General features: G+C 33.2%; 1 protein-coding gene across 1 annotated transcript; it reads right to left on the reverse strand.

Moving 5' to 3' along the window:
- Positions 1-9,054: 9,054 nt before the first annotated feature.
- LOC123225628 (receptor-like protein EIX2) lies at positions 9,055-11,913 on the reverse strand. Its single transcript, XM_044649725.1, has one exon. It carries the CDS (start codon positions 11,911-11,913, stop codon positions 9,055-9,057), a length of 2,859 nt encoding a protein of 952 aa, XP_044505660.1.
- Between the last annotated feature and the right edge of the window lie 1,516 nt (positions 11,914-13,429).

Below are 13,429 nucleotides of genomic sequence, written 5' to 3' on the forward strand. Positions count from 1 at the left end.
TAATTATATTATTATTTATTAATTTTTTGAGATAAAAATAAATTTATTTTTAATTAATATGATAAATAATATAAAAAATATTTAAAAATAATTATATTCAAGGGGCATTTAAGTAAAATAATTTACTAATAATATTTTATTACCTTTAACCAAACACAATAATTATTTATATCTACCAAATTTTTTCAAACATAGTAATCATTTATACCCAGTCGTCTTCTAAGTAATATATCTTCAAGGTAATCTTTTTATTTTGGTAATAAAATATTACCCAAACCAAACGCCTCCTAAAAGTTGTACTTTTAAAATAAAACTTTGGTATTTAAAATAAAACTTTTATATTTTTTATATTTACATGTTTTTTATGTTTCTGTTTCTTATATTTTTTTATTAAAGTATTTTAATATTTCCGTTTCCGCATCTTCGTTTCCATGCTAGTTATATCAGCTTTGCTGTGTTTTCACCTTTGTGTTTGTTGTTTGGGCTTACAGTAATTCTCTTTAGATTTTTTCCTGAACAAATATTTTTTAGACCACCTTTTCTAACTTGCAATGCTATACAATCTGTTTCCTTCCAGAATTGTCCTCAGTGAAGGTTTTATGGTCTTAAGTAGCCATGCCAAGCACTTGTTTAGTTTTTGACCCTGTTTCTTTTTATCTGGCTAATGGGTTTTGCTTTCTCCGATTTTACTAGTAGGTGATGGTGCAGATGAGCCATGATCATACCTCTTGCTGGTTTCAGCTTAAATGGTGTGTTTATATTTTAATCACAGATACTGTATGATGCTGAGCAGATTGTAGTGTATGTTTGTAGATGGAGAAGATACATGCTGGGAGTTTGAATGTTTTATGTTATATAACTGCTTTCTTTCTTGTTCATCAAGGAGTATCTTCTCCTTCCTCAAACCTCCCTGAATAACCATTTATGTTAAGGTTTCGAATAGGAGACCTATCCAATATATGAGAGATGGCGATTGTACCTAAAAATGCTATTGCATGGTAAGGCCCCAGTAGGCTAGATCGAGCAAGTTCAAGTTGACGTAAGATAAAAGCTATAAGTCCGAAAGCACTGTGTAGAGCTACAAATGTCTAAGAACCGCGTAATTGACACCAACGGGTATGATCTCCTTTTGCTTCAATTACTCATAGTAACAATAACGAAAAACTATTAACGGGAGTCGAAACTGCAGCGGTTACGAATTTGCAGCCTTCCAATCCAAATAGGAACTGGCTAATCCATTAGTATTCCATAAAGTTACAAATGTTGTCCCTGTGAACCAGCCCCCTAAAGCGAAACAGGCACAAGGAAAGCGCAACAGGCCGGACAACCTACAAAAAAGAAACGGTCCCTCTGTAACTGTTCATTCATAATATCATATTAATCTATCCTTTAACTTCACTTATTATGCACTTTGAGCATGATTCACAGTGCATTATTCAAATTATGCCTTAAAAGATTATTCAAAAGAATATTAGTTTTCTGACTATAGACAGAAGCATTTTGGGCTGGCAGGCCTAATTTTTGTTCCTTTTGGCAAGATGTGGAAAAAGGAAAGAAGAGATGATTTATTTAGAAAGAATGAATTGTCATTTATTGCGGAAAAAAAGTGGTTTGAGGCTTAGTAAAACTATATCAACTTATTATTAGGAAGATAAAGATTAAATATTTATACGCAGATTAACCCTCCCTTCTTTTGAAATTTGTGTCGGTGCTGCCTCTACTGACTCACTAACATTGACTGCAGTGCTGCCCTACTCTCTCAACAACTCTCGGATCAAATTTATGACATCAGTGGCATTCAATCCTTGTTGGGAGGCTAGGGTAGTTGTCATTGCATAGAATTGTTCCAATACCACTGTGTAAAGCATATGCATACACATCGTTCTCCAGAATATACTCTGTTAATGCTAAGATTGGAGTTGATGAATCCCATGCCGATCCTCCATAACCTTGATACGATTCTTGACATAGCCCTAAGAAAAAGTCTACGTCAAGTGTGGATACAAGTCTTTCTATCTATTAAGACTTGGTAGTTTTAACCGTTTTCAAAATTTTTGTAATGTTTCATTTTCATATCTAATTATTATGGAATCATATTCTATCTTTATATCCTATCATCATGAGATAGCTTAATTGTCTAATATTGTAACGGGATAATATAATCTTCAAAGTACCTTAGATATTTAGATTTGATGTACTATGATCTAAGTGTGTCTAATTTAATATTACATTAATATCATTTCCTATCGTCCTATAAACACCTCATTCTTAGATTTCCTTGAACATCTAGATTTGATATACTATTATATAAATGTATCTAATTTAATATTACATTAGATCAAGCTTACAAACCCTTCGGTGTTCATGACCACATGTAACACCTCTCCATAGTAGGGTGGATTTGAGCTGACTCAAACTTATGCTTGGATTTACTCAAGTTTAGTTAGGTTTAAGGGAGTCAAGCTCAATGAGTTTTGACAAAGTTACACTTGAGCTCAATACAAAGAACCAAACTTGAGCTGGCTCAATACTCAATATTAATTTTAAACTTATTAAATATTTGTTTTTTTTAATAAAAGGAAAACATGAAAATAAGTTGAAATGTAATTATAAATGAAAAGATTAAACTCATTTATAATGAGAAGAAGAGTGGTTGAAATTCATCTAAGTAGACGTGGGACTATAGGAATTATATTGTTAAAATGTGTCTTTTCAATATATAAACAGTTCAATCTGTCAAATTTCATTCTTTTCATTATTTCAAGATAAAATGTGTCTTTTCAATGTGGAAAATTGTGTTGATCTGCCTGTAGATAACTTGGCTAGTCCTTACATGATGGCTACTCCCCTCTTTGATATTGCTTTTGTGAGTTTGACTAAAGAAAAACTTGACTGCATAACAGGAAATGCAGTGAACTTGGATATGAATTAACAATGAATAGTGACGTAATTAATAATTCATGAAAATGGTGACTATAGAATAAATGATCCAATTTCAAATCTCTCTTTGAAGTGTTTGAAACTGTTGTGCTCTTTCCACAAATCAATCAAAATATCAAGTGACAGTTATTCCTTTCTCCACGGGAATTTTGAACTTCTGGAAGTTCAAAATATTTTAATCTTCAATAATAAAGAGACCAAAAAAAAAAAAAAGCCGGTGTGTCAAGCAAGCCTGCAATCAAGCTGAGTTGAGCTAAGTTTTATTGGCTTGAGTTTGACTTGATTAAGTTTATGTAAAATGCGTGCTTAAGCTCAACAGTTTGGGAGTTTGTGGCTTGAGCTCAAGGTTATGATAGAAGTTGATGAATCTAACTCAACTCAAGATATTGCAATTAAACCTCGTCACTTATATACTTATTAATTACTTTTTTATATTTAAAGTTTAGTGTTGAGTTGTATGTGCAAAATTTAATGTGGAGAGAGCTAGATAAAATTTGTAATACTCAGATATACAGGTTAATGTAAAATTTTAAATTTTAAGAGCTTATTAATATTACACTTGAATTGAGATGCAAACTTGTGAGCTCATCAAGCCAAGAAATGACAAGCTTAATATAATAATAGAGCCACTTGAGCTCGACTAGATAATAATCAAGACGAACTACTTGTAGCTCACAAACGACACGTATTGTTTGCAGCCCAGTATCAGGTAAGTGAGTGTGTGAGGATTGTTATTATGTATGTTAGCTAACGATGAATTATTTACCTAAGGATTGTTTGGGTTCATGTTTTCAAATTCAATTTTTTCATCGAGTCAAGATGGTGTGTGTGGTATGGTAGGATATAAAAATAGATTAAATAAATTATTATTGTATTTAATAAAATTAAAATATCGATATAATTATTATATTTGATTGATAGTAATAAAAGAGTATTGAATTATGATTTTATTGATATCTTAGTTAATAAAATAGAAGTGTGAAGAAGGTTGGGTGTGATAAAGCGTAGGGAACCTCCATAAATGAAAAAGATAGAACTGCATTTAAAAAAAATCTAGTGATTGCATTGGAAAACTTTGCCGACTTTCATCTCCTCCTGTCTTACTCCATCACCTTTTGTCTCCTACAACATTCAACTCAAAATGCCATCGTTTCATTTATTTCTTGACATTTGAGTGAGCTTCTTGTGGCAGCTAGATTTGAGGAAACTCACAACTCGATTAACTTTCTCTTTGTCTCCAGTACGGTCAAAAGACAACTTACCATTCTCCTTCTCCATTGATTTCTTATTTAGTAAAATAATGTCCAATTGAGTACAAAATATTGTATCATCATATATTTGAATGATTTTGAATTAAAAATAAAATAATATGCAATCACATAAAAACATATCAAGCAATCCGATGCTTGCTGTCTACCAATTATCAGCATTGGGCTTTGAAGCCGCTAAGAACGGCATTTTCACGGCCAACCGATGCTTATGTGGCACAACTTCTCTCTACCAACGTTTCTCAATCATGTAAGCTCTTATGTTTCCTTTCACATTTGTTTTCAGGTCTCATGATTATAATACGCAAGTTTAATGCATAAATTGTAGTTATTTGTTGGAATTAAAGTAATTAGTTTAATTAATTTAATAAAAAATAATGAAAGTTTAATTTTTTCGACAAGAATATCTAAAAGTTTTGTTTTTTTAATTAGTAATACTATATGTATAAATTTTTGAATATATAATTGCTTATACAAATGATGTGTCATTATGTTACTGTATGTTATTTTATTTTTAATTTAAAATCATTTATTATTATTAAAAATTATATGTATCTTATGAGATATTAAAAATTAGCATGATATAAAACATGTATTGTACGATATAATATATAAAAACCTGTATCAGTAATTAATTTTATTAATATAGAGAAGTGATGTTGTGATAGAGATGTAATTAATAGATATTAAAATTTTGAGAATATTTGTGATATATTTTTAAGATAACGGTGTAATAATTAAAAAATTTTATTTTAAAGACAAATCTTACCATACACAGGATAAGCAATAAACAATACGAAAAAATTATGCTTTTTATAAATGATTTGACTATTTCATGATGCCAAACATTTTAAAAAAATTATTTGTGTCACGACACGGCCCTGCCCGTCGGAAGAAGGCATGGTCTGTGGGGGCACAACTCACAATTTTGTGGTTTGCGTGTGGCGGCTGTGTTGCGCAGACTATATTGAGGGCTTTAGGATTTGGCTTAACTAGACTAATTAAAAATTACAAAATAAATATATTATTCTTCTTAAGATATTTTGACTTAAGTGGATCGATTCATTGTTTCTAAATGAATCATCTCTTATTTTCTTTTTCATCTTTCCAAAAGTAGCAAAAGTCATGCCAGCCATTCGTAAAGGTTTTAGACTCTGGTGAAAAAGATAGGAATCTCTTTTATTTTTTACCGTCAATCATGGTCTACGTGCATTGCATAAGACGATTTCTTAGAAAATAAGTGAAGCTAAACAATATATTTATTTATATGATAATAATACAATTTCATTTTGAAGACCTGACCAAAGACTCCCATATCGGAAGCACATGGCATCTCTTGTTTCTTGTTTAATACATTTTATTTTTTATGATTATAGTGGACGGTTCAATGTGATTATTTGGGTTATTGTATGTTCAAAAATCTCTTATATATTGATTAAGTCTCCTTTTCAAAACATTAACATAATTGGTATGATTCAATAAGATATTCTTATAAACTTTTATATTTAATTTAAGGCCAAAGGACTTATTCCCACTTAAAGTTTACTTGTTTCCCAAGTTCTCACCCTTCATCCATAGACCGTTAATTAAACTAAAATTTTATCTTATTTTTCTCTTAAACATTAAAAACTAACAATTTCTCCCCTAGGGTAAGTTTTAAAAAATAACATTTTCCCTCCTAGCCTTTATTTTTTATTCTCTAGTGATCTCTCTCTTCCAATACTTTCTCTTCTTTGGCGGTCTCTTTCTCTCCCCATCTCTCTTGGGAAGTCAATGCTTCGTCTTCCCTACTTGGACAATTGACCAGAGAAAGAGACGGGGAGAGAGAGACTATCAGAGGAAGAGAAAGCGTTGAGAGAGAGAGGTTGTCAGAGAATGAAAAATAACCCATAAGGGGAAAATGTTACATTTTAAAAGTTAGCCTAAAGGTGAAATTGTTAGTTTTTAAGGTTTAAAGAGGAAAATGAGATAAAATTTTAAAACTAACAGAATTGATTAATTTTAACAACTCATGAGTAAGTATTTGAGTTTTTGAAAGAAAAAAAAGTAGAAACTTGAGAAAAGAATAAACTTTGGTTGGGAATAAGTCCTTTGTCCCTAATTTAATATACTATAATTTGTAAACACTTCGAAAAAAATATAATTACATATTTTATAGGTCAAAGGACTATTTCCCACTTAATGTTTGCAAAAAAGAAAAATTTTTACCCTTTAAGTTTAAAAAACTCAAATTTCTATCTATCATTTACTTTAATTAGTGAATTTCATTAAGTGAAAGTATAAAAAAAAAATCATTTCACATACATTTTTCTATTTTCACTTTTTCCTTTTATCCATTATGTTTTCTCTTTTCTTCCTTGTTTTTTTATTTTTTTATTTTCCATTTCAAAAGTTTAGGGGCAAACTATAATTTTTTAAAATATTAGAGGTGTTAATGAAAACTTTTAGAGATTTTTTTTTTGAAAATCCAAAAAAGTCAATGGGTGTCTTTGAAAATTTCAAAAACAATATACCCTTCGATAAGTTTAAAAATGATAGTTGCGTTTGTAAACTTAGTTAGTTTTCACCCCTATTATCCTTTCAACGACATTGTGCATCAACTCAAATGAGTTTTAACTGAAATTGAGTGGATTCAATCTAAACTTGATTCAGCTTTAGATGACTCAATTTGAATTGAATCTACCCTCATCTTCTCAATGGAGATATTTAAGGAAATCTAAGACAAATCATTGGCTCAAAAGATATTTGATCGAGGTGAGCACAAAACACACCTTTAGTACTTTAGATTGAACTATGAAGCTCTCCTAATTGAGTTAACATGTTTTCTAAGACTCATTTTTAAAACAAAACCGAATTCGAGTTAAAAGGAGTTTGACTAGTCTAGACTCATGAGTTGGAGAATGATTCAATTCGATTAGAACTTGACTCGTGAATTGACTCAGATTATATCAAATAATTATTAAAATGACATTGTTGTGTTCATTATTGAATAAAACATCTTTTTATCATTGAATCACGAATCTAAGTCATTATTTGAGTCATCAACTCAAATTAAATTATTTTTTATTCATACTAAACTCAGACTATCCTTAGTTTGAACTCAAAATCACAATCATTCCTTTCTCCATGGAAATTTTAAACTTTCTGGGAGACTTTAAAGGAAGTTCCAAATATTTGAACACCCAATAAAAGAAGACAAACAAGTGGGTCTAGCAGGGCTGTTAAGTTCTAATTATTTCATCAGGTAATAGAATCTTAGAATGAAAATTAACAACACTTGTACTAGAATTAATAAGATATTCCTCGATGAACAAGAAAGAAAGCAGTTATATAACATAGAACATTCAAACTCCCAACATATATAATCTCCTTCTACAAACATACAATACAATCCGCTCAGCATCATACAATATCTGTGATTAAAATATAAACACACCATTTAAGCTGAAACCAGCAAGAGGTATGAACATGGCTCATCTGCACCATCTCCTACTGGTAAAAATGGAGAAAACAAAACCCATTAGTCAGATAAAAAGAAAGAACTTTAAAAGAAACGGGGTCGAAAACTGAACAAGTGTTTGGCATCACTACTTAAGACCATAAAACCATCACTGAAGACAATTATGAAAGGAAACAAATTGTATAGCATTGCCAATTAGAAAAGGTTGCCTCAAATATATTTGGTCAGGAAAGAATATGAAGAGAAATACAGTAAGCCCAAATAACAAAAGCAAAGGTGAAAACACAGCAAAGCTGATACCTAAAGACTGCGACCACAACACATTTCTAAGCTAGTAAAGTATTTTCCACTAGAATGAGCATGTGTGAATTGTCCAACCGATGGCATCAGAGTTAGATTTTGAAGGGATGTCAACGAGGATGATAGATCCTAAAGGGAGGTCAATTTTCCAACCTATGGTATCAAAGCAAGGTGGGTGAGTTGTCCAATCGTTGGTTATTAGACCCAAACAGACTATGTGTGGATGGTTATAGTATCCAAAGGGATGAAAGGATGTCAACAAGCATGTTCATTGGCACCCTGAAGGGATCCTTAAGGGGGTAAATTGTCCAATCATTGTTATCAGGCAAGACCTAGCCATAAGTGTGTGAATGGTCACAATAGTTTAAACAGATGGAGGGATGGTAACAAAGATGTTGGATCCTAAAGAGGGTGAATTGTCCTAACCTATGGCATTAAAGCAAGGTCCTAAGTCCTAAATTGTGGTATCAAAGTAAGGTGCAGAAGGAATTGTTCTACAGATGGTATTAGAGCAAAATCCAACCAAAAGTGTGGATAGTCATAGTAACCAAAAGTGAGTACTGCTTTTCAAATTATATTGTACCCTACAAAATTTCTCGAGAACATATATTTCATATATACTCTTAGAATTGCTAAAAAGTAACTCAGTATTTAGTTTTCAACTTATGAAACAAAATTGAGTGATCAACTCGAGGGGTTAACTAACCGCTTTAACTTCAAAATTTTTTTAGTTTAGTATATGTAAAATATAAACATACCTTTCAAAATTTATATTAACCTCCCAATTAAGTTTTATTATTTCTTTATAAACCCTTATATTTTTCTTTTATTTAATATTGACACCTCTACGTTTTATTTATAGTTTCGTGACTGACTATGACAAGCAGATATAATACCAAAGATGTTTAACATGGATATTTGAAAGTGCTCTTAAAATTGATGTTAAAAACACTCTCTAAAGCAAAGACAAAAATTGACTTCCATCCAAGAATTCCTTGACAAACCAACAAGTTTACAGGAAATTAAAGATAAAATTAAAACATAATAACTTGCACACATAGCAACCATTAAACCAAGTATTACCATTTAGTTATTGAACCTTTGCTTCAGTTTGGCAAGATTTATTACTGCCGTCACGTAGATCCTATCTTTCATATCACCCAAGAACTTGAAATAGGCACGTCTCCATGACCGACTCAGCACTAGAGTGCCACAAACTCCCCAAAACCCTACAATGAAACCAAGGCTCAAACTTACATAGAACCCAAGGCTTAAAAACTCATCCTCCGGAATTTTGCCTTTCATAGTAGATGGAGCTTGCGCTGGTTCTTCTCCAGGACATTCTTTTGGGAGTGGGAGGCCACACAATCCAGGATTCCCTTCATACACTGTGGCATTGAAACTCTGAAGTTGAGTGCCTGTTGGAATTTTCCCTGAGAAATTGTTGTATGACAAATCCATAACACCGAGGTCATTTATTAGAGAAAGGCTTGACGGAATTTCACCAGAAAATCTATTTCTCGAGAGATCGAGGAAATCCAAAGATTTCAACTGACCAATCTTGGGACTGATTGGTCCACTAAAATTGTTTCTGGAAAGATTCAAGGCAATCAATCCGACCAGATTCATAATCTCTTCCGGAATTGCTCCAATCATTTTATTGCAGGAAAGGTCAAGGATCTTGACTAACCCCAGAGTATAGCTGTACTCATATTTAGTTCCTTTCCATGTCAACCAGTTGCTGTCGATATACTTATGTGCTCCTCTCTCAAAAGGCGACTCGTATACATAGGTTATGGCAACACGGGAGCTTGTTGTTTCAGACAAAGCCGTGAAATTGTTGAAACACTTGGGTATACTTCCGGAGATATCATTCAAGGAAAGGTCTAGGAGTTGAATATTTGCTAAATGGCACAACTGCAAAGGTATATTCCCATTGAATCTGTTAGATCCCAAGCTAAGAACTAGTAAACTTGGAAGACTCTCCCCTATCCATTCAGGTAGCTTTCCAGATAATGCATTGGCCTGAAGATCCAAAATTCTCAACCCGGTGAAGTTGCTGAAATTTGGTACCTCCCCAGAGAAGTTATTACTGCTCAATTTCAATGTAAGAATATTATGCAGCGAGCCCAGCGACGGAGGAATTTTTCCGGAAAGGCCATTATTTCCCAAATTAAGAACCAGCAACTTTTCAAATTTTGCCCAGCAATCCGGAAGCATTCCTGATAGTAGGTTATTAGAGAGGTCAAGATATTTCAGATATTTAGCAGAAGCAGAACATATGAAAGAAGTTGGTCCTGAAAACTTATTTCCAGAAAGATTAATGCAAGCTGCACGCGGTGGAAGTGACAAAATGGGTCCCTCAACATCGATTGAGCTCATATATATATGGAGAGCTTGATCTGGATGTGGAACTGGATATAGTAAAGAAAAGTCTGGGAGGTTTCCCTTGAGATGATTGTATGAGATGTTGAAATAGCCTAAGTAATTGAACATAGGCCAAATCCAATCAGGTATTGTATCTGAGATGCCAGCATTGGAGATATCAAGTCGAAGTAAAAACACACCAGACTCTTTTAAATTTCTGATCCATTTTGGAAAATGAGGCCCCATGTTGCAGGAGGCAAGAGATAGAGAGTGAATTTCTTGAAAAGGAGGAACCCAATCATCGCTCAATTCCAAAACAAGAGAATTATGAGATAAGTCCAAAATCTCTAATTTGGAAAGGTTTAAGAAAAATTCTTCAGAAATGATGCCTTTCAAGGAGTTGTCACCAAGATCTATAATTTCGAGATTGAACATTTGTCCGATGCTTTTGGAAACGGTTCCGTTTAACAGATTTTGTCCAAGTCCTAATTTTTTTAAGGATGAAAATCTTGTAAAATCAGGCACTGATCCAGTGATTTTGTTACCTGATAAATACAAAGATTCCAGCTTCTTCTGTGTGCATCCACCAGATAGATTTTGAATAAACCCAGAGAGTTGTCCTATAAGATTATTGTAAGACAAGTCTAGTGCAAGCAAGCAACTCATATTTCCGATGGACTTTGGAATCCCACCTTCTAGTTCGTTGGAGTCGAGAAAGAGACGGGTAAGAGAAACCATATAATGTCCCAAACCTTCAGGAATCTGACCTTGTAAAAGGTTATAACTGAGATTAAGTTCATTAAGATTTCCACTGACATTGAACAACCATGGATATATTGAATTAGTTACGTTGTTCCCAGCAAGATGGAGGTTCAGAAGAGATGCAGTAGCATTGACATTCAGGGGAGTCCCAGACGTAATCTGTGGAAGATGACACCAAGCTAGCCGAAGTTCACTGAGAAGTGGGAGCTTGTTAATGACTTGAAACCAATAATCTGCTCCAGAAAGATCGCAGCCACTTAGGTCAAGATATCTTAAAGAAGAAAGATGAGAAAGCCACTCAATGTTTCCAATATTATATAAACCATCATTGCCACTGAGATCAAGAAGTTGCAGCCTGGAAAGGTTTCCAAGCCGGTGGGGAATTGGTCCTTTAAAACCAGCATAAGAGAGACGAAGGGTCTTCAAGCTTTTGACAGAATCAAGGAACTCAGGAATTGGGCTTCCACTAAAATTATTGTAACTGAGGTCTAGAAAGCGGAAATGATGCATTTTATGTAGTAAAGAAGCATTAATGGTACCTTTCAATTGCTTTTCAGCAAGCTTGAGTCCGTACACATGGCCGGTTTGAAGACACAGGACTCCTTCCCATTCACAGCAATCTTTTTTATCTTTACTTCCCCAAGAAGAGAAAGTGCCAAAACTATCTATCAGGCCTCCTCTAAATTCGAGTAGCACTTCTTTTTCCTCTTCTTTGCAACGAATAACGTCGGAATCCGCAACTTTTTCCTGGAAAAGGTACAGAATCAAAAGTGCTTGAAGTAGATGTTGAAGGAGCCTTCTACCTGACAAAGCCATCATAATGATCAAGTAGAAACAACACTGCTTATCAATGAGTAGTTATCTCTGAAAAATTAGCTCAGACCCGTGGATGCTGCTTCATGTATAATAATCTAAAGTCTGATTGTCTATTTTCCACCTATTTTCTAGGAAACAACAATTTTCCAGTTATTTGTGTAATTTGTCAATGAAATCTATTAATTTTACTTTATAAACTCAGTGAAAAGACGATATCATTTGTCTTTAGCAAAGCTAAATGACAGTCTGCCGCGTTTATTATAATTTTGTATCTACTATGGTTAAAAATTATAAAAACTTAAAATTCTACGAAGTTGTTAGCAGTACTATTCCTCTTCTGCTGTTGCCACTTTTGTGTCACCACTAACCGATCTTTCAATTTTCTATGATTGTGCAATTGGGCCCTCTTGTTGCCACCGTGTTTTCATCCGTGTACAACTTCCTGGCATCATCACCTTTAGTTACTACCCTTGCTCAGATTTGTTGCTAACAAGCTCCGTTGGTTGAATATTCTATTTTCACCAACTTTGAGATGCCCGTCTTTGGCATGAGCACCAACCTTGTCTAAATCCGTTGGATCCCCTCAATGTGTTTTTAAATTGACAAGACATGAGAAAGAAGGAAAAGGGCAAAAAAAAAAAAAAAAAAAAGATTGGAAGGAAAAAACATGAACTGACATTTGTTTATACTACTACTAAAAATACAGGCGGTATTAACTTTATTATATATCATACAAAGTGAAAAAAACTATAATTTGATTGTTAAAACTAAATTGGCGAAAAGACTTATTCCCACCCAAGGTTTGTTGAAATTCCAAATTTTCACCTTACTCGTTAACTTTTAAAAACCTAAACACCCACCTTTCTGTTAGAATTTATTGTTAGGAATTAGAATAAAAATGTTATTTAACAAAAAATATTTAAAAAACTAAAAATTTATCATATTTTTTCTCTAGGTTTAAAAATCTAATAATTTTCGCAGTACTCAAAGTTTGAAAAGTAATCATTTCCCCTTTAGGGTTTGCATTTTTACCTTGCTGCTTCTCCAGTAGTTGAAGCTAACTAACCTTCATATCAGTACTCTTGCCAACACCCAGAGGATGATGAATCATCTACCAACCGGAGGTTGATTAACGATTCATCAGCACAACTCTATGTGACACATAGATCTATGCATCACATAGATCACGTTAGTCTATCTCTGCATTGATCAACGCAAGATTGATTGGGTATTGTTTGTCCGACCGATCAGTGTGTAGGCTGATACACAAATCGGTCGATGCAATTTATGCGATGTATAGATCTACATGTCATACAAAGCTGTGCCAATGAATCATGGATTGATGAATCATTGTCCTTGGGGAGTTGGGAAGAGCACCGGTATGAAGGTTCACTAGCTCGAGTCATTGGAGGGGCAACAATGGAAAAAATGTAAACCCTCGGGGGGAAATTATTAGTTTTTAAACTTGAAGAAAAAATATGAAAATTTGTATTTTTTTATTTTTTACTAAATAATA

This window comes from Mangifera indica, chromosome 9 (genome assembly GCF_011075055.1).
Source record: "Mangifera indica cultivar Alphonso chromosome 9, CATAS_Mindica_2.1, whole genome shotgun sequence".
Classification (NCBI taxonomy): Eukaryota; Viridiplantae; Streptophyta; class Magnoliopsida; order Sapindales; family Anacardiaceae; genus Mangifera; species Mangifera indica.

Bases quoted from the DNA above. Each gene is read 5' to 3' on its own strand.
- LOC123225628 (XM_044649725.1), bottom strand. From the start codon at position 11,913: ATGGCTTTGTCAGGTAGAAGGCTCCTTCAACATCTACTTCAAGCACTT.